A 21,912-nucleotide genomic window follows, 5' to 3' on the forward strand; every position below is an offset into this window, starting at 1 on the left:
CTCCCTATTAACAGCTCACACTTGACACATTCTTTAGATGATCTCATTAGCTTTCATCATAGCAACATGCTTCCTAGATCTGCATTCTTGGCTGGGGGTTGTAGTCTTCGGCAACAGGATAAAGTCTGGTTAAGGGGATTGGAGTTCTCCTGTATTTCCTGAAGATTTCCAAGGATCAGGCTTAGATGCTCCACAGCAGTCCTATGACTACAGCTGAGCTGGGGGAAAGGCTGCTGCTGCCACCCCACTTTACAGTCATCTTAAAGTCCCATCACCGCCCCTGCTTGCACCACAGACATGTGACACATACCGAACCCTGTCACTGAGAGGTGAATGCCTCCACACCACATCTTCCCAGAGATGGAGCTCATGCACTCCCTCCTCACGTAGCTGTCTCCATTGGCATTGCTAGTTTGTATGAATGGCCCAGTTCCCAGGCAACAATAAAAGATAAAACTTGAATTCTGCCATATGTCATGGGGAAACGCTACTTGTAATTTGGAAAACTTTCCCAGTTTACCAGAATGTTGTTCCAAAGATGCAATAAGATTTCTAGCCACACATCCATGACCGCACATGTGCTGGTGAGATGCTTAGTCATTTCCAGGAGCCTTATATGCGACATAATCCGTGCACTGCATGGTCATGTAATTTGCATGCATTGTGATCACATAATCTATGTATATGCATGGGTGTAGCCATGCAAACCCATATGTGCATGCTCTGGGGAGCCCATAAAAAGTGGATCTCACATATCCTCCTCCCTCTTCCTGCACAAGTCTTTCAGTAGGCCTAAGCACATTCTTTTCTGTCCCTCCCTTCCCCTAATAAACTCTTATCATGGGTTATGTTGTGCCTTGTGACTTTTCTCACATGGTAAACAGCACCACACAATAACTAACATGCAGAACAGCAAACAGATTTCAATGTGGTCTCCACTTATTTAAATGAGGCATGTTTATAAACCTCCAATGAATGAGATATATGCTAGACAGCTTCACAAGAGAATGTGTTGTGGGATAGAATATTTGTTTAACTATGTAAAGAGGTGTTATGTTTGTTTGTGTTGCAGAATATTTACCTACATAAAAATATGTTGCATTTGCTTAACTATGTAAAGATGTGTTGCTGTTTTACCTTGCCTACCTAAGGCACCTGATTGGTCTAATAAAAAGCTGAATGGCCAATAGCCAGGAAAGAGGTATAGGCAGGAACTCTGGGCAGGGAGAGTAAGTAGAAGGAGGAATTTTGACTCGAAGGAAGAAAGAAAAAGAGATGCCAAGGAGATGCCAGGGGCCAGCCAGTCAGACATGGATGAATCAAGAAAGTAGGGCATACAGAATGAAAGAAAGGTAAAATAGCCCTGAGGCAAAACAGAGATGAATACAAGCAGATTAATTTAAGTTCAAAGAGCTAGTAGGGCAAGCCTAAGCTAAGGCTGAGCATTCATAATTGATAATAAGTCTCTGTGTCTTTATTTAGGAGCTGGTGGATGGCCCAAAGAAAATGCCAACTGCAAGAATGCTTGAGGCAATTAACTTTAATAAGAAAATAAGGTTATTTAGCTCACAATTTGGAGGTTCAAATCCAAGATCAGACAGCTCAGTTTGTTTGGGCCTCTGGCAAGGGTGGCACCCTATGTTGGGTGCAGGTAAAGAAGCAGCTACAAACCTGTCATGAAGCAGAAAGAGACTAAGAAGCCCAGCTCCCACAATCCTCTTTGAAACTAAACTCCCCACAACTTAAAAAAAAAATTTCTAATAAAACTCCTTCTCTTTAAGGTCCTGAGCACCTCAAAATGACACAGAGACAAAATACCCCCATTCATTGTAAGAGTTAATATTGATTGCCAACTTGACAATGTCAAGAAGCACCAAGGAGACAAACTTCTGGCATGTCTAGTGGGGAGAGCTGATAGATTAGGTTAACGGAGGTGGGAAGATCTGTCTCCAATGTGTATGGCTGGCACAGTTTCCTGGTCTGGGATTGGGGACAGAATTAAAAAGAGGACACTAACTGAGCTGAAGCATGTACCTCTCTCTGGTCCCTGACTTCAAATGTAATGTGACCAGATGCCTCCCACTTCTGTAGCCATCATGACTACCTTACCATGAAGGACTGTCCCCTCAAAATGTAAAACACACCCTTCTTCCTTTAACTTGCCTTTATCACATGTGTTCACAGCAATTAGAAAATACCTAGTCTACCCATGAGCCTGTGCAGCCCGCCATATTTAAATGTAATTACTAAGCAATGTAATGATTAAGGGGTGTGTTTTAGAGTCAGGTGAACTTTTGACTCCACTGGATGAGCCTTGATAACTTGATTCCCCTGAAGGTCTACTTATTACCCATGGAGTGGGTACCATATGAAAAGATGACTTACCCATGGAGTGGATACCATGAGATCCAGCTCCTAGACTGGCTGGGGAAGGGTAAAAAAGCCCAAACTTCTTTTTGCTGTTGTTATTGTTATTTTTTTTTCTTGGTGAGGCTTGCACCCCCACAGAACAAGTACTAGCCCTCATTTTCAATGTTGTTACTACCTCTTACAAAGTGTGTATTTCAAGTCTTTTAGTTATAGTATATATTTATTTTCATCTATTTTTCTTTAGTATGATCTAAGAATAGGACTATTTTTTACTTAGCAAATCATTTCACTGATGGCAAAGTTTGCTAAACACGTTTTTCTTTAGCAAAATAAAAACTAAATAAAATACTTTTCTTTTCTAGTTACATTGCAAGACTGTTTTGGGAAATGAAGAAAAGTGTAAAGATAGAAATAAAAATGAAGGAGACACCCAAACAGTGGGGGACTTCCTCCTGATCTCGGATTAGGCACAAACCATACTCAAACACTTCCTTTCACAAAGAGGTCCTTTATTAAGTGGGGAAGAAAAGTTAAAGTGGCTGCTTTCTGACTCAGGCAGAAAACAGTAGCAAATGACCTTGCAGGTGCAATTTTTAAGAGGAGAAGAAGGGGAGGTCTGTGTTAGGATGGGCTAGGATGTGGTGGTAGAGGAGAGAGAGGACAAGGCAGAAGGGGAAAGGGACAAGAGAAAGGAGGAAGGGATATCTGTGTCTGAAAGATAAAGGACTGCCTCTGGATAGAGAGGAGACAGATGTGGTACATAGGCAAATGGCAGTTTATAAAGGTAAAGGGGAAACCCAATGTTAGGATGAGTTATTTAATTTTAATTGGACATGTTAATTAGGTGAGCCAAAGGGGGCTTCTGATTACTGGACTTTGGTAGCCAGCCTCGGGAGGAGGAAGTGGCCAAATAAGGGAATAGACCTTGGTGGCTAGTTTTAGGAATGTATTCTAACACTTTTTAGCAAAGAAGAGGGAATGGAGAGAAGGGTAAGACCTGCCAGAGCCACAGGCTCAAGTAGGCTAGTGTCCCTTCGAATAATTTATCAAAACTCTGGCATCTGGAGAGATTAACCTCAATGGTTGTCTTTTAGAAAGTGGTTCTTTGGTGCCACAGGAACTATGGATCTGAGACCTGGGACTGGCCATGTTGGTCATGTGATTTATATCTTGGAGCCTCGTGGTTGTGGAAAGCAAATATCTTCATCTTGGTTTTCTCCAGCTTCACATCAGAGGAGAGTTTCCAAATTACAACTTCAGTTTTTACTTATTCATTTTGTATGGGGAGGCCTCAAGTTTTCCATGTCAGTCTTGTGTTTCTAAGCAAGAGAAGTAGAAAATGCTGGCAAGTGTCTAGCTCAGTGGAAGCTTTGAAAGATCAAGGAAAGAAAGCGCTTCTTCTATCCTGAGGTTTGCCAAATGATCTCTGAGAAGCTGTGATACCATTCACGGCTGTGCCAAGCTGGATCGAAACTGCTCATCTTGGCAGACATCTAGAGTGAACATCGAATTCCTCGGGGTTGGTATGGGGCCTTTATCAGAAATAGTTCCATAGGCAGTATTTACATAACTGTGGCAGAGTGTGTGAATAAACACAGCTGTGGCATTGCCCTAAATATTTCTATTCAACGGGGAATTAAAAGAGAACTTTATCGCTGAACTACAGATAAACACAATTCATCAAGCAGTGGTCAGTTCAACTGGGGAACAAAATAGGAGTTATAAAAGACTGGCTTGCTCAAAATAGCTCCCATCAGCCCTCCTGACTTTATTGCTCCTCAGCTCCCTCCTCCTTCCTCATACCCAGTTCCAGATATGTAGGACTCACAGTGAGCAAGAGAGTTCTCTCTCTCTCTCTCTCTCTCTCTCTCTCTCTCTCTCTCTCTCTCTCTCTCTCTCTCTCTCTCTCTCTCTCTTGTCCTGGAAGAAGAAAGGAGAGGGCATGCTTACTGGCTGAGTAGAGCCCTACTGTGGACCAGCATTTTCCCAAGACTGTGTTTGTGGTCATTTCCAATGGATTTCCCTTTTTCTTTCTGTGTGAGAGGATAGGATGTTAGTGGAAATGGGCATTTTTCTTGAGCAGACTCTAAGTCCAAGTGTGATGATAGACTCAGTTCTCACTGACCTATTTTGGGCTCCCATGGATTTTAAGCTCTAGAGCATTCCTGATCCTACCATGGACAGGGAGATGGTCATGTGATATTAGTAAGTATTGCTTGTAGGTGGAAATGATAGAAACTGATCCACTTCAAGTTTCAGAATCTGGAGACCTGACATCAATGTGTTGACAGGGTGGGTTCCTTCTGAAGGACAGGATGGAGAAGCCCCACCATCTCTAACTCCTAGCTTCCTGTGGATGCCTAGAAACCTTGACACATTGCTGCATCTCTCCATCACCTTCTTTGTTGTTTGTCTCTGTGTCTTTTCTGTCCCTCTTTTTATTTTATTTAGTGTGTGTGTGTGTGTGTGTGTGTGTGTGTGTGTGTGTGTGTGCAACTCAGTTTGCCAGATTTTGTGGCAAGTACCTTTGACCCACTGACCCATCTCACTGTTCTTCTGTATTGTGTGATACTATACCTACCCACCCAGTGCAGTGTGTAGTTAACTTGATAAAAGAACGTTTATTATCTTGCCTGAACTATACCTACAAGGATTCCATTTCCAAATAATTCAGTCTAAGGTTCTACTTGGACTTGTATTGTGGCAACATACTAATCAACACACTGTGAGTAACTCATGTTTTACAGACAGGGACCAGTAGCCCACTCGGTGTTATAGCACCTGGTATTCCCTAGATACTTTGTAAAAAAAAAAAAAAAAAAAAAAAAAAAAAAAATCATTGTTTTGAATTTCAGTTTGCAATCTGAGACACTTGCTAGGATGTTTTGTGTTATTTCTCATATCTTGTTACTGGATATTTTGTGTTATTTCTCATATCTTGTTACTATAGTGATCGTGTTAGGTGGGTTGACCAGAAGGCCAGTGGGTAATAGCACCTGCCATCAAGCCTGATGATAAGTTTGATCCTCAGGACCTACATGGTGGAAGAAGAAAACTGACTCCTGCTAGTTGACCTCTGACCTCCACACATACCCTGTGGCTTGTATTTGTCCAACACACACACAATAAATAAATAAATAAATAAATAAATAAATACATACATACATACATACATACATACATAAATGAATACATAAATGTGATTTTTACATTTTTAAAAATGTTAGATAAGAGAAAGCTAACACAATGTCACTATATACAGAAAATACAAGTGTCTTATATTCACTAACCAAGTTTCCTTTCCCACTTACTAAGTCAGGAATCTCCCTGGCTGCCTGGAACTCACTTTGTAGACCAGGCAGGCCTCAAACTTAGAGATCCGCCTATCTCTGTCTCTGGAGTGCTGGGATTAAAGGTGTGTGCTACCAGAGCCCGGCGTCTAAGTCAGGAATCTTAAATATTGCCATTGTAAACAACGATTGCCAGGGTAAGGACTTATCAGTCACAAAGTGTTAGCCAATTCACCTTGTGAAGAGCATTTATAGTCATTGTCTTCAGAATTGCCACTTTCATCCTAATTGCCATCACTGCTGTTGTATAGAAGATGAAATAATTCCAGGCTTATAGAAATTAAATCATTCGTTTGTCATCACTATGCAAGTTGGGGCTTCCAGTTGTCTTTCACAGTAACCAAGCTTGACCTGGCTGAAGGGAAGAAAGGGGTCATGGCAGAAGAGATACTTCAGTGTCAGCTCTGAGTGAACCTAGTCTCAGCCCTGCCTTGCTCTGCTGTGTGACCAGGTCCACTCTTCTCCTAATGGCAAGATGACCGTCATCAGATCAGTGATTATGTCTGACTCAGCTAAGCTACACTCTGCCTCCCAATTCTTGACCCACAGAAGCTGTGATATAATGTGTGTGGAGGGAAGCCACGTGGTTTTGAAGGATCTTGTTTCTTAGCAGCAGATAATCATCATGCTCTCCTAGCATCCCCACTTCTATTGACTCTGTCCTGAAAACCACCTGTAGATACTGTAGATACTCATCCTCTCTTTTCCCTTTTATTGAAAATAGATTTTTCTCACATAATTTATCTTGATTATGGTTTCCCCTCCCTCTACTTATCCCAGTTCCTTCCCATCCCTCCTCCCATCTGGATCCACTCCCTTTCTGTCCATCATCAGAAAACAACAGACTTCTAAGGGATAATTCTATTATAATACAATACAATATAATACGATACAATACGATACAATATGATGGTCTCTGGTTCTTGGTCACCCAAGCAGGGTTAGGAATGGGCCTTAAGTCAAATCAGATATTGCCTGGTTACTAACATAAGCTTTGTGCCAGCATTGCCCTAGCATATCCTGCAAGCAGGACACCATTGTAGATAAAGGGTTTGCAGCTGCCTTGTGTTTCCGTATCTTTTCTGGTAGCCTGCAGACTACTTTCCTATACCTTGCTGTACCAAAGACTAGAACATAGGGTAAAGGCAATATGTAGACACAGCTCTACTTCTCCATGTTTTCTTCAGCAATGGCCTTGCTTTCAGTTTGTGGAGAGTTGCCTATAGTCTTGGCAATAGCCTGGGTTGTTTAGGGATTCCCATGGGACTCCATTGGCCAATAACTCAATTAGATATAACCCAGTCCCAGTGCTAGAAGCTTCATTTGGTGCCAAGAGATGCTTAGTTGAGACTGTCTCCTCCATTCTTTGGCAATTTTGTTTAGATTGCCTTCATACATGTGCACATTAAATTTTTTCTGTATTTGGTTTTTATACTACCCCTCAAATGGCCCTTAATTTTAGCTGTGTCTCCCCATACCACCCTGAACACACCCAATCTCATCTAGAGGCACTATATCTCCCCAAGGGCTGCAGCCTAGGCTTAGGGGGGCTGCAGTCCATTTAGTCTATATAATCCATGGGATATTTTAAAGCATATGCCCAGGCTTCAAGCACTGAAGAGTTTCACTTGATAAGTCTGGGATAAGCTCCAAGCATCTGTATTTAACTAAATAATTTTTCAAATGAAATGTAGCCCATGTTTCTGAGGAATGCTTTCACTGAGAACTTCTACTGTCTTTAGCTATAAGAGCTCCAGGTCCCTTTTCTGCCCTGGGTCTTCTGCTCCCCTTACTTGAAGTCTGATTGACTAGTTCACCTTACCATTCACCATGTCCACCTCAGCCAGTGGGAAGCCTAGCACCAGCGACAGGGAGACTTTTATGAGCCTACAGAGCAGCTCTTCCTCAAATAGAATTGCATCTAGTTTGCCTGACAGGTTGCTGGGCTCCACCCTCAGGATTCCTCAGTAGTGCTGAGAAGGGAACCAAACAGTGTGTATTTCTAGGAAGGTCTGAGTAAGGTACTGCCACTGGACTTGGCCACACTTTGAGAGCCCTTGGGAAACACCATGAGACCTGATATTGAAACTTCTCCCCAGAGACACTCTAGGATTAATCTTTTTCTCTCTTTCTCCATTCCTCTCTCCCCCATCTCTCACATTCCCATCCTCCCCCTCTGTAGCGTGAATCTTAAAAGATCTTATTAATAAAATCAAACCTGAAGCCAGGTATTGGGGTGAATGCTGGAAGGTCAGATAAGAAGAACAAGTCACAGCTTCCTCACCTCGCCAATTCCTCAGCTGATCCTGTTTCCTCAGACTGGAAGCCTCTGAGTCCTCATCCAAATGGATCTCAGCTGAACTGCTCCTAAAAGCCTAAAAGCTTAACCAGCCTAGTTCCTGGTCCTCACACCTTAAATACCTTTCTGCTTTCTGCCATCACTTCCTGGGATTAAAGGTTCTTGTTACCATGCCTGGCTGTTTCCAGTGTGGCTTTGAACTCACAGAGATCCTCTGGAATGCTAAGATTAAAGGTGTGAGTAGTGCCACCATTTTGTAGCCTCTTTATCTAGTGGCTGTTCTGTTCTCTGACCCAGATAAGTTTATTAGAGTGCACAGTATTTTGGGGAACACAATATTGCCACACCCCTCTTTATACCTCCTTCTCTCTCTTTGTATCTCTCCACTCTCTCTTTCCCTCCCTCCTCTCGTCCTCTCTCTCTTTCTCTGTCTTTCTCCCCTCCACCCACCCCACCCATACACACACTATTCAGATAACAACTTGATTTATAGGTCAGGAAACACTTTCAGAGGCGGGTGGTGGCACAGGCCTGTCATCTCAGCTACTTAGAAGACAAAAACAAGATGATATGTTCAAGGCCTGCCTGGGCTACAGAATGAGTTTAAGGCTTAAATGAGGTATATATCAAGTTCTAAGCCAGTCTAGATAATTTAGAGAGATTCTGTCTCAAAAAAAAAAATTTGTTTTAAGAGCTAAGGACCATGCTTAATAGGAGAGTGTATACTCGGCATGTATATAAGCCTTATGTGTAGTGTGATCCTAATTAGTCTTAAGAATAAAAACCCAGAGTCAGATATCAAGGGTGAAAGCTGAAAGATCAAAGAAACAGCATAGCAGCCACTAGAAACTTCTTACCCCTACGAATCCTCAGACCAAATGGGGATGGGTCAAGATCCTCTCTGTACCTGCCTTATATTCCTGACTCCACCTTCCTAGTGCTGAGATTTAAGGCATGCACCACCACCACCCAGCTCTGTTTTTCTTTCAGACTGGTGCAATCTAGTATAGTGGCTTTGAACTCCTGATCTTCCTGCTTCCTCCTCCCAAGTGCTGGGATTAAAGGTCTGTGCCACCACTGCCTGACCTCTGTGGTTAACTAGTGCCTAGCTCTGCCCTCTGATCTCCAGGCAAGCTTTATTTGTCAGAACACAAATAAAATATACTAAACTTACGTTCAGTCTCCAGCATTGGGAAAGAAATAAAAAGAAGCATCTTCATGATTGGTGCCCTTTGTACTGGAACCAGCCAACTATGGTGACAAAGTCTAAGACTAGATGTTTTGGTGGCTAGTCACTGGAGACAGAGAACAGCAAGGACTTCTGGGATGCCTTTAGTTTCCTAGTCTACTTAGTTTCCTATCCAGTTAGCAGTTACTTGCACATATTCATTTCCCATAAGACATTTAAAAGTTGGACGTGAGGTGCACGTCTGTAATCCCAGCATTCAGGAGGCCAAGGCAGGAAGATTGCAAGTTCAAAGGGTGACATAGCAAGCCTCTGTGTCCCAAGATTCAAAAAAAAAGAAAAGAAAGAAAAATCAGTCTGTATACCTGTAGTCTGTGTAATTTTCTGAGATTATAGTTCTTAAAGTTTACTCAAGTTAATAATATTGATAAAGGCTGTCAAAATCCAAAGGAATGGGCCTCCACACAAGCCCGTAAGTCTGCCTTCCCCTAGTGACATTCTGGCAACATACTAACCAAAACAATACCCTTACACTCTCTTTCCTTTTCTTCTGTTCTCTCTCTCTCTCTCTCTCTCTCTCTCTCTCTCTCTCTCTCTCTCTCTCTCTCTCTGTGGTGTGAGAGAGAGAGAGAGAGAGAGAGAGTGTGTGTGTGTGTGTGTGTGTGTGTGGTGTGAGAGAGAATATGTGTGTGTGTGTGTGTGTGGTGTGAGAGAGAATATGTGTGTGTGTGAGAGAGAGAGAGAAAGAGAGAGAGAGAGAGAGAGAGAGAGAGAGAGAGAGAGAGAGAGAGGTGGAAAGTGTTGGACACTCAAACTGTTATTTCTTTTAAAACAGGCACCCAGATTTTCGAAAGAAAATATAGTAAATGAAGTGCTTGCACATTTTAAGTTTCTAGAACAATAAATAGTGATAGAAGTTGAAAGACAGGTTGAGAGTGTTCCTCAAGATGTTTCTAGAATCCCCAGCCCACCCTTGACTTCCTGCCTCTCTTTGGAAAGCCCCTAAGAAGTGTAGCATTGTTTCTCTCTAGGGTGGGGACAGATGTCATTGCCATGTATCCCTCCTTCCCCACACCCTCCTCATCACATGAAACCTTCAGGTTGTTGTGGCTTGTTTGCAGATTTCTTACCAAGAATGCTAACGATTGCTCAAACTCCTCAGGGACATCCCACTTTGCAAATCATTCCTTTTCTACAGTTCAGGTTTCTGAGTTAAATGATTTTCTCCCCAAAGGTCGGTTTCAAATGTTAATGGGGCCAGGTTGCCTTGAGATGTCTAACTTTCTTGTGATCTAAAAAATAGTTATCTTTCAAGGCAGGAGCTAAGTAGGGCACTATTGGATACATCTCAGGTGATGAATGCCAGTCTTCAGACCGCTATGGAAGACAATAGTTGCCTCCCTCTTGGATGCTACCTCATCTAAAGGAGAGGTACTGTAATCTGTTTTAAAATTCATAGGTTCACATGTGTTTGAATCCCAGAATCACCAACTGTGTAGCCTTGGGTAAATTATTTCCCTGCCCTTCCAAACTTCAATTATGCTAAATAGGTTAACAATATAAGTCACAGGATTATTGGGAACATCCTACCATTGTTATATTAAAGAATCAAAAACTTTGCTGTTATGTGGTAAATTCTTAGTGGACTGTAGAGTAATTATTAAGCCATGAAAGGAAATTAATAAAAGGATAATTTAATTCTGTTTTGAGGTGCCCAATACCAACACCAGTGAATAAAAATTAATATAATGTTGTCCTTACAATAGCAAATAACTGTAGTAAAAAATACAGAGCTGGAGAGCACATGGCAATGTGCACAGTAATGAGAGAGCTGCTGGGAAACCATTGTGGTGATTGAATTGGTCTGTACCAGGATTACAATGGTCCTTACACATATCTGCACAGGACAAAACTGCGTAGACATATACTCTGTGCCGACACTGGTGTTCTCATTTTGATATCAAAGTGTGGTATGGAAAACATAGTCATCAGGGGAAACTGAGTGGAGGGCAGGCCAGACCCTTCTGTACTGTTGGTGCACAAACCTGTGATTCCCTCACAATAACAAATTACAAGCAAAAGGTGCCTGTCTTAGTCCCTGTTCTAGTGCTGTGAAGAGACGCCATGATCAAGGCAACACTTAATAAAAGAAAACATGTAACTGGGGGCTGGCCTACAATTTCAGAGGCTTAGTCCATTGTCATCATGGCAAGAAGCAGGGTGCTGGGGCAGTAGCTGAGAGCTACATTCTGACCTGCAGGCCTTGAGTGGCAGAGGGAACGTGGGCCTGATATGGGTTTTTGAAACCTCAAAGCTTGGCCTCCCCACCCCCAGCGACACACTTCCTCCAACAAGGCCCCATCTCCTAATCCTTCTAATCCTTTCAGAGTTCCACTGTTTGGGGACTAAATTTATGAGCCTGTAGGGGCCATTTTCATTCAAACCATCACATTCTACTCCCTGACCCCCATAGGCTTGTAGCCATAATCAAAAAATGCTTTCAGTTCCACTTCAAAAGTCCCCAGAGTCTACCCCAGTCGCAACAGTGTTTAAACATCCAAAGTTCAAAGTCTCCTCTGAAATTCTTTGTGTTCTTTTAACTCTAACCTCCTGTAAAATCAAAATCAAAAACAGAGCACGTACTTCCAATGTGCTATGGCACAGAATATCCATTACCATTCCAAACGAGAAGAAAGGGAGCATAGTGAGGAAACACTGGACCGAAGCAAGACCAAAACCCAGCAAGGCAAACTCCAAATTCTGCATCTCCATGTCTGATGTTAAAGGCTCTTCAGGTCTCCAATTCCTTTCAGCTTTGTTGATAAACCAAAACACACTTCTCTCTCTTGGGCTGGTTCCATCCTTGGTCTACAGCTGTCATTGGCAAGTATCCCACAACTCTCCTATATCTTGGGGTCTCCAAGGCAATCCAGGTTTCACCTCCACAGCTTCACACAATGGCTTCTCTGGGCCTCATGCAGGGACACCCCTGTCACATACCTGGCCTCAGCAGCTTTTCTTAGCTGTGGAGGGAGATTCCACAGCCACTTCCTTGTGTCCTTGACTCTAAGGCCAGAACTACGTGGACCAAACTGCCACTTTCTTTTGCTCGATGAAGCTGCAACTTGGTTCCCTCCTTCAGTGACATTGGCATCAGCTTTTTGTTTTTGGTGGTTTCCTTCTCTGCCTAAGCTGTCCATTAATTCCTTTTCACAAGTTGGAATTTTAGCTGGGTGGAGTCTTGTCCCGAGGTCACCACTCCCTTTATTCCATTTAGCATCAGACTTTGCTTTAAACTTTTTTATCTCCTTGAGCACTGGACTTAGCTCCAGTACACTTCCTGGTGTTCCTTTTCTCCTCACACTGTACAATTTGTATTTCTCTCTGTCCAGTTTGCTCTCTTTCAGTATAGATCTACATAAGAGTTGTTACTAATAACCACAGGACACAGTCAGGACTAGGCTGTCTGGAAATCTCTTCAATTTAGCCTCTGGCAGATTATTTGGACAAGGGCAGAGAGTAGCCACATTCTTTGCCAAAAACTATCACAAGAATGGTCTCTGGGCCACTTACTAATATTGCTCCCTTCTGAAACCACTTGATCAGGACCATCACAATCTGTGTGGCTCCTAGCATCACTGTCTTCCATGCCTCCTACTGGGATGGCATGCTTAAAGTGTTCAGTTGCTTCTCTAATCCAAAGTCCCCATTCTACCAATAAGCAGCAAGGTCAGGCCTGTCAGCAATACCACACTCTCTGGTTTCACAGACACCCCCCCTCCCCCCCCCCCCGCCCGCCTCAGGAACACACTTCCTCCAACAAGACCACACCTCCCCATCCTTCTAATCCTACCAAAGAGCTTCACTCTCTGGTGACTAAGGATTCAAATATATGAGCCAATGGGGGCCAATGCTTATTCAAGCCTCAGCAGAACCTATCTGAAGCATCCCTCTCCTAATCACACCTGCTCTAAACAGATCATTTATACAAACACGTGAGTGGTCCAACTGGAATCTGGCATAAGCTTTGGTGTTCAATTTTATTTTTTTTTTTTATTTTTTATTTTTCGTTTTTCAAGACGGGGTTTCTCTGTGTTGCTTTGCACCTTTCCTGGAACTCTCTTGGTAGCCCAGGCTGGCCTTGAACTCACAGAGATCCGCCTGCCTCTGCCTCCCTAGTGCTGGGATTAAAGGCGTGCTACAAGATGTACTAAGTTTAGTGGTGTGTTGCTTTTCCACACCATTACTCCTCTTTTTTTTTTTTTTTTTTTTTTTTTTGGTTGGTTTTTTTCTTTGTTTTGGAGATAGGGTTTCTTTGCACAAGAGTCCTGGTTGTCCTGGAAATCACTTTGTAGACCAGGCTGGCCTCGAACTCAGAGATCCACCTGACTCTGTCTGCCAAGTACTGGAATTAAAGGTGTGTGCCACCACTGCCCGGCATCATTACCCCTCTTTAAGACCACTCTCTCCTTCACTGAAGGAGCATAGTGATATAGTCATACTTAAGTGTGCCACAAACAAGGTTCCTAAAGAGTACAAAGTTTGGCAACTGATGAGTAGAGGTACGTACCTATTATAATCCTGACATTGAAAGGTCAGAGCAGGCAGCTGGAGAATTAAGAGTTCAAGATCATCCTCAGTTACTTGGAAATTTGGGGACCAGTTTGTGCTACATAAGACCCTGTCTGGAAAAGAAAGAAAATAAAAGAATACGACGCTTGGTCGTTTCTATTTTAAAGTGTCTTAACTGGCTAACACTGGGCCATGGTGTTGAGAACGTGGCTGGTCACTGCAGTCAACTTGCTGTCCCAGCAACAGTGGTGTAAGGACAGTACTAAAGTTCTCTGTAGATGTATCCAACCGTCTTATTAAATAAGAAACACAGAACCAATGTAAAAGAAAAGGCCGAGAGGTCAGAGGTCAGAGCTCAGAGCTAAAATCTCACCCTTCCTCCTGCGGTGTCCCAGCTTCCCGAAAAGAGAGCTATTTCCTGTGTGTAAGTCATTTTTCTAGTCATTCTGCCTTCTCATTGGTTGTAAGCCCAAACACGTGACTGCCTCATCACTGTCTGAATGTACAGCCCCCTAGGTCTTAAAGGCATATGTCTCCAGTGCTGGCTGTATCCCTGAACACACAGAGATCTATGGGATTAAAGGCGTGTGCCACCACCGCCACACTCTGTCTATGGTTCTAATAGCTCTGACCCCCGGGCAACTTTATTTATTAACATACAATCAAAATCACATTTCAGTACAATTAGAATACCACCACAGTTCTCTGCAATTGAACAAACAGAAAAGCAAAATATCCTTAACTTGGGGGATGTGGTATTTGCAATCATGTTGTTATACTGTGTTCCAAAAGCACAGACCAGAGCCTGAGCAACTGGTAAGTATTTGAACAAGTGAATGCATGAGTGAAGGAATGATCCTGAAGGTAAATGACCAGAATACATGTGTTCACCTTAGAAAGGCGGGTTTTGATGAAGCAGGATCTCCCAGGTCACCCTCTCACACCTCCCTTTGCTTCCCTAGGCAGCTTGAAATCCATTCTCCAGATGCTAAGCACACGGTGATCCTGAGGAGTAAGGACTCCGCCACTGCCCAAGCCTGGTTCAGTGCCATCCATTCCAACGTCAGTGACTTGCTGACCCGAGTGATTGCTGACGTCAGAGAGCAGCTGGGAAAGACCGGTATCGCTGGCAGTCGTGAGATCAGACATCTTGGCTGGCTGGCAGAAAAGGTGAGAGGAATGTCTCCTCTGTCGATGGTTCCTAGGTTCCCTCACTGAAATGACCTCATTCTATAAGCTGGTTCTCTCCTTAACAGTGAATTGACTTTCTTGTCCATCCCAGCAGACCTCATAACATTGCAGTATGTGGAGAATTCATCTTAACCAACATTTATTCTCTAGTATACTTTCAAATATGTGGCAAATTACATGTGGTCCCTAGCTGTGCAATGGGCAAATGAGCACGTTAATGGATAGTTTGATTTCTGTGGTATCCCTGTGATAGGCAGGAAAAGTAACTCGAGCTCATAATATAGCATCTATGAGGGAATAGACATGATTGCTCAGAAGGGGTTTTTGTGAATTTTAATGAACCTGCTCATTAATTTAATAGATCCTCCAGGAATCATGTGTTTCCAAATGACAGCAATGATATTCATAACTAGGTTTATTGAGCAACTACTATGTGCTGATTTATTTTTACCTTATCTTTTATTTGTACTGTTAAACAAGCAAGTTTTAAATGTCATTCTTAATGAGCTTGTATGGGATGCAGGCCTAGGCAGGAGTGGCAAAGTTTGCATTTAAAATGAATGTATGGCAATATTGGCACAGTAAGCAGTTTAAAAATTAGTTATTAGAAAATATTTCTCATTCAAAATCATGGGCTCCATTATGGCATATGTACAAATTTATGTGTCATATTTGCATTCCTTTTTTCTTTTCCTCTTTTACCAGTCTTCCTCTTCTAGACTGCACCCCCCATTCCTACTTTCACATGTGTGTAAGAATCCATACGTATGTTTGACAATTGGGACAAGATGAGGGCCTAACAGGGGGTTGCAACTGCAGAAGCTTTCATTTATGCTGTAAATCGATTTCATGACGTCATAGCTTAGACATTTTAACAAATCAGGCAAATAAACAATGTAATGAGCAAGAACTCTGAAGCAAGAATGAGCTAATGTAGACTGTGTCACTTTTTTGGCTTTTATATAAATGATGAATTTAGAAAAATAATCCCTTTTCATAATAATAATAATAATAATAATAATAATAATAATAAATAAAGACATGGCTGTGTGTCATGGAGGACAGCTGCCATGGAAAAGGTTTTATATATAAAGTTAACATTGTCGCTCAGATTTCCTTTCCCAAAGCATATGATATGTTGGGGATAGGAAGGCTTGACGGGTCAAACCTTGGCCGTTGTTCTTACATCTGATTGCTGTCCCTTGAACCTGTGGTGATGGTGGTGTTCCTGGGCTTTGAGACAATTTGACCTCCCCATGACTCCTTCTAATAGATGGTAAATGGAAATAGAGATGTTGCAATAACAGCTTTCCTGCCAATGAATCCTGTCACCTGAGAAAGCCCAGTCAAAGGGCACTTGGAAATAACACCTGAACAGAGCATTCGGCTGCTTTCCACCATTGTTCTTTGTATGCACTTGTTCACGCGTGGGTCTGGGCCACAAAGGTCAATGCCCAGTGTGTTGTTTGGTTTGGTGTTGTCCCATCTCTTGTAGATGTCAGAGAACTAAAGATCAGTGTGGGTGTTAAGAGCTTCAATATCATAAGACCTGCAAACCTTGGCAAGCCTTTCACAAGCTAGCTGGCTCAGAAGGTGACCAGAAGTGGGGGGGCGAGGGCAGCTATGTGAACGTGACAGGGTAGGGTAGTCAGAGGGGAAATCTGTGGTAATGGAAGATTTCTGCCTACGGATTTCTATGGTCTTCATGTAAACGTATGAGTTTTGAGTCGGTATTCTTAATGAAAAGAGCGCAGGAAATCTGGACAGTTGACATTTGTAAAGTCACGGTTGCTAACACTCCCCATCATTTACTTTCTCAGGTGTGTTTCTCTTGGGGGGAGGCCTGTTAGGCAAGAATCCTGCAGTTTCAAGTGACAGAAACTCAACTCTGCTTGAGCATCAGGAGCATTGTGCAGCCTGTGTCCCAGGACAAGCTTCAGGTGTGCCCAGGATTCACTTAATGATATTAGTCACACCTCTCCATCTCTGCTTTTCTGTCGTCTACTTTGATAATTTAGTCTCAAAGGACTCACCTCTGCTTGACCTGGAAAGTCCAGGTTCATTTCCTTACTCTTGGCTGTCTCCAACTTAAAGCCTCTGTGCCCCGTTCCTTCCAACAGAAGTCTTACTATTGGATCTAATTGGATTGTCTTGAATTGTATTTTGAGTACCAGTTGCGCTGAGCTCAGAACGAACCAAGTCATAATCTATTAAGAAATAAAGAATGGTTGTTTTGTTTGAGCGTGGGAAGGTCTATTTGAGAGTCTTTCTGTATAGGCCATGCTGGTGTAGAATTTAGAATCATCCTGTCTCAGCCTCCCAAGTACTGATATGATAAGTGTTTGCCACCGGAAAGCTACAGATTTGTCTTTGAGGAGAGTGTTATGGTGATTGTTCTGGTTTTTTTTTTTTTTAAGGCCGTGTCTCACAAAAACCAATCTGATATTGAACTCATTGTGTTTCCAAGGATAACCCAAACTTCTGATCCTCGGGGATTACAGGTGTGTCACCATGCCTGGTTTATGTGGTGTTGGGTATCAAATCCAAAGCTTTGTGTGTGGTAGGTAAGCCCTCTACCAGCTAAGCTCCATCCCCCAAAGGGGCATTATTTTTTTTAATGAAAAAACTTAGAATAATAAAGTGTGTATGGGTACAGAAGTGACGGAAGTAGAAAGACAGACAAGAGAAGGAGCCTGTTGGGATGGACCATGCCTTCATCTGGTTAAGATGCTGAGTTACCATGAGTGTTCCTAGGAGAGGAAATGGGACGCATCTTCAGTGTCCCGGCAGAGAGGGACAGGAATTCAAATTAATGACTGCAAGGATTTAAAGCAGGGGTAGTTGGTGCAGTGTATCCAAGATGTGGGAAACACATAAAGAAGTGCCCCAGAATTGACAGTGAGATGCTGTGCTGTCCTTTGACCTGAAAGCGCATGAGCAGGAGCAGGAACTGAAAGGATCAAACATCACAGCTGTAGAAAAGGGCTGGCTACTCCCAACCATAGTCTTTAGGAGAGAAAGCCAGTTCCTGCCATCTTCTGGCTACTGACTTTGTGCTGTTATTTCCTAATGGATGAGGAAGCAAGAGGGAAGGGGTGGCCACTGGTGACATCTGTTCATGTGAGTGGGCATCCCAGGGCTCAGGGAAGGATGTGAAGAGGCACGAGCTGGATCTGGCATGTATGTGGGTTCTCGCCAGGGCACACACCTTCCAAATACTGTGATGACGTTCTCACCTCTTTAATCGCTATCTGTATTTAAAATCATTACTGTTCAGTTAGTTGAAAAGTGTCTTTGTACCAGTCCTAGTGATGCTGGCTATGTTTCCAGAGGTTCCCCTGTTTTCACTTAAAAGCTGAGTTATGCCTTTGGCTTATCCCAAATCATTAGTGGGCCATTATTAGGTGTTCCCATGGAGCAATAATAAGAGCATATAAAAAGCTCTTTCTGTTTTGGGAATGCCATTATTCTTACAATATAATTTCAAATAATCATTGCAGATGTCTCCTTGAGTGTGTGCTTCAGTGTATTTATAAGAGCAATAATGACTTATTATGGACAATTATTATAAGCAAGAATATCCTTTATTGCTTTTAACTCCAAATTTCTCAAAAAAAAAAAAAATACCATACATCAAGTCCAAGGGAACAAATCCAAACAAGGCTCTTTTTTTGAATAGATGTTTAATACCAAATTCTAGTGTGGATTCATATGGATGGCTTTTAGCCAAATACAATGAATGGCAAATCCTTAATATTGTGCCTTTCTTATCACAAATATCAGAGAATTTACTTGGTATTTGTAAAGATATAAAATGTGATCCTATATATATCCAGCTGCAATTTACCTTAAATTGATGTCCTTTGTCTTTCTCTATACTGTTAAGCTTTGGCTTGGGGATGAATAATAGCAGCTCCATGACAAGGTTATACAAATCATATTTAATTTCAAGGTTTTACAAGTGAGGCTTATATGAACTAACATACTGTGAAGCCACATCAATTTCCTTTGTAAAATCCTGTGTAGTACAAATCCTAAGACCTCCTTGACTCTACTCGGGAAGAAAACTGAATACTAACACTGTTCTCTACTTGAGACAGTCGGGGGAGCTGAAGGATGGCTCTTGAGAAACTATGAGCTCTCCAGTGACCAGAGAGAACTCACTGCCAGAGACGATAAGAAGAGTGGGCCATGGAATAGCTCAGCTTGTGGGTAATGAAACGTGTGTGTGTGTGTGTGTGTGTGTGTGTGTGTGTGTGTGTGTGTTTTAGTTATGTATATGTGACAGGAGGGTACACGTGCCTAGGAATACTACTAGGGGCCAGAAGAGAGCATCGGGTAACCAGCTCTATCACTCTCATCCTTGAGATGGGGTCTCTCATTGACCTGGAGCTAGGTCAGTGGCCAGTACGTCATGTCGATCATCTTGTCTCTGGCCCTCACAGCTCTAGGAGTTACTACAGTGCACATAGCTACATCCAGCCTCTTATGTGGGTGCTGGGATTCCCACTCATGTTCTCCTGCTTGTACAGCAAGCATTCTTGCCCACTGAACCATCTCTTCAGCTCCCAAATGGAAGACACTGTAAGCTACACAGTGATTTAAATCTGATTTGGTGAACAGTAGAAAGCATTCGCATACAAAAAGGAACTCAGAGCTGACCTAACCCAACTCCTTTTTCCTAAGGAAGAGAAAATGCAGTCCCCAGGATAGAAGGTATTTTTATCTAAAGTCACACTCAAAATTAAGATACAGAAATCACGATACAGAAGGACAATCCTGGGGTGAAATTGTTTCTTTGATTTAGTCTTTGAAAGAATTCCCTGCCGTTCATCTAGTACAGTCATTTTTCTTCTCTCTGTAGGTCCCAGTACCCTTTCTTGGACTCTGCATTGTCAGGACCACTACAGACCTTGACCATCTTCCTTGGCTCTTTGCTGTCTAGGTCCTCTGTTTTTCCTATGCTATATTTTTCTGTGAGCACTAAACCCATGGACAAGTTGCAGAAGTCAGGATAAAGTCTTTTCATTGGCTTCCTGTATAGGGTATCACACAGGCCCATAAATACCAAGTCTTACACATAACTTACAATATGCATCCAACCTCACCCTTAAATTTTTTTAAATCTTTCAAAACGTTACTTTCAATTATGTGTACATTGAAGTGTTTTCGGGTATCACATTAGAAAAATAAGCTATTTCTCACTCTCTGGATGTATAGAGAAACAATGGTAAATGGACTTAATGGGACCTTTGAAGTGTGTTGTGTGCCCTTTGCATCGGGCATTTTAATTGCCTTGGAATCTTATTTGCAGGTGATTCTGTGTTAGATTAAAAATGCAAAACCACAACAGAGCAAAACAAAACACCCGTTGTTTTTATTTTAATTCCAAGGTGCAAATAAGTTCTCAGCTTTACTTCTTCTCCCTTCAGATTCTTTCCAATGCAACTTCCTTGCAGCCCTACCTCCTCATGGTTTTATTGGCACAGAGGACATTGGTTATTCACACTATGTGACTGCTCTGTTTCAGGCAATAGGTTTTAATAACTCCAGTCCTGTGAGGTAAGCCTGGAAAACCCGTGCAACCTTCTGAGATCACTCTTCTAAAATCTACACTTCTCTTTGTAGCACTTTCCACTAGACTGGGCTAGTAAAGGGGCCCAGGAAACACCTGTCTTTGTGAGGAGGGCTTCACTGAGCCCACTCTCACAGAAGTGTCACCAACCAAGAGAACAGTTTCAAAACTAAGAGAGGTGTGATAACAATTTGGGTCCTTTACAATTGTAAAGATGAGGGGAGAACAACACTTAGAAAACCATCTATCCCCTTTCCTCCTCCATCCTATAGCATCTTGTTCTCATTCGCTTATGACATTAAGAGAAAAAAATCAAAGAGAGATTCTTCTCTTATTTCCACCCTCCTCCTGACAATGTCAGCCAATTAGACTTCTCTGCTTAAGCCTTTCCTTTGATTTCCCACACAATAATACTTCTTCCTTCCTAATTTTTTGCTACTGAAGTGTAAAGGACAGTCTTAGAGAGACTAGAATCATCTTTGACAGGACATATTGAGAGAAGACAATGTTTCTAGACACACAGATCGCATATTGGGATGACTAAGGAGCTTCAGTTGGCCATGGCACCTTAGGTATGACCAACTTCATGAAGTACCATGAAGTAAGGCTCCTCAGGCGACAGATCATTATGTTGATGGCGGATGTGTATCCTGAGTAGTGGTTCATCACATTCCTCTATCCAAGGTCTGTGGGTGACGATGTCAGCAGATGTTAGTCAATCCACACACATGCAGTAAAGTGTATAGGTGATATTCCTCTTTATCTACAAGTACTAAATCTATATGACATTTCCTAAGAATGGATAACAAAAGAGGCAGCTGTCCCGTAAAGATGGACTATGTGGCAAAAGAATAAAAAATGGTAATGGGACTAGAACAGTGACAACTGTGAACATGAAATTTGAAGCAAATATTGATGGAATTATGAAAGAAATAGCTGCCTCTGGGCATGTTGACATTGATCCCAGTCAAGGCACTGTCAGCGGGCAACCAGAAAGGAGCTAAGGTAAGCTGAGAGCCACAACTAAGGCAGTAGCTGTGGTCACAGGGTGAAAAGTCCCCAGAGGAAGTAAGGACAGTGGAAGGTTCACATGGGAGGAACCCATGGACATATTTCACATCATTTAAGTGTAAAGGAATGGGTACTGTACCATACAACTGTAATTCTAACACTCAAAGACAAGCAGGAAGAATGTGGCCAGACTGGCCAACACAGTAAGATGCCAATTCAAAAGAATTTTATGTATTATATTAAATATATTTTAAAAAGAGAATACAAAGGACGTGATATTGTTAGATGATGCCAACTTAAAAAGGGTAAGACAGTTTTCCAAGACAGCAGACAATAGGCTTTTCTGTCTCAAAAGTGA

The 21,912-nt window shown here is 42.3% G+C and overlaps 1 protein-coding gene across 1 annotated transcript in view; it reads left to right on the forward strand.

Annotated features, from left to right (window-relative positions):
- Sntb1 (syntrophin beta 1) overlaps positions 1-21,912 on the forward strand; it is a 255,315-nt gene that overhangs the window by 147,435 nt on the left and 85,968 nt on the right. Inside the window, exon 4 of the mRNA XM_042265484.2 lies at positions 14,740-14,947. Within this exon, the coding sequence (XP_042121418.1) occupies positions 14,740-14,947 (208 nt within the window). The remainder of the gene's footprint in view (positions 1-14,739; positions 14,948-21,912) is intronic.

Source organism: Peromyscus maniculatus, chromosome 20 (assembly GCF_049852395.1).
Source record: "Peromyscus maniculatus bairdii isolate BWxNUB_F1_BW_parent chromosome 20, HU_Pman_BW_mat_3.1, whole genome shotgun sequence".
Lineage (NCBI taxonomy): Eukaryota > Metazoa > Chordata > Mammalia > Rodentia > Cricetidae > Peromyscus > Peromyscus maniculatus.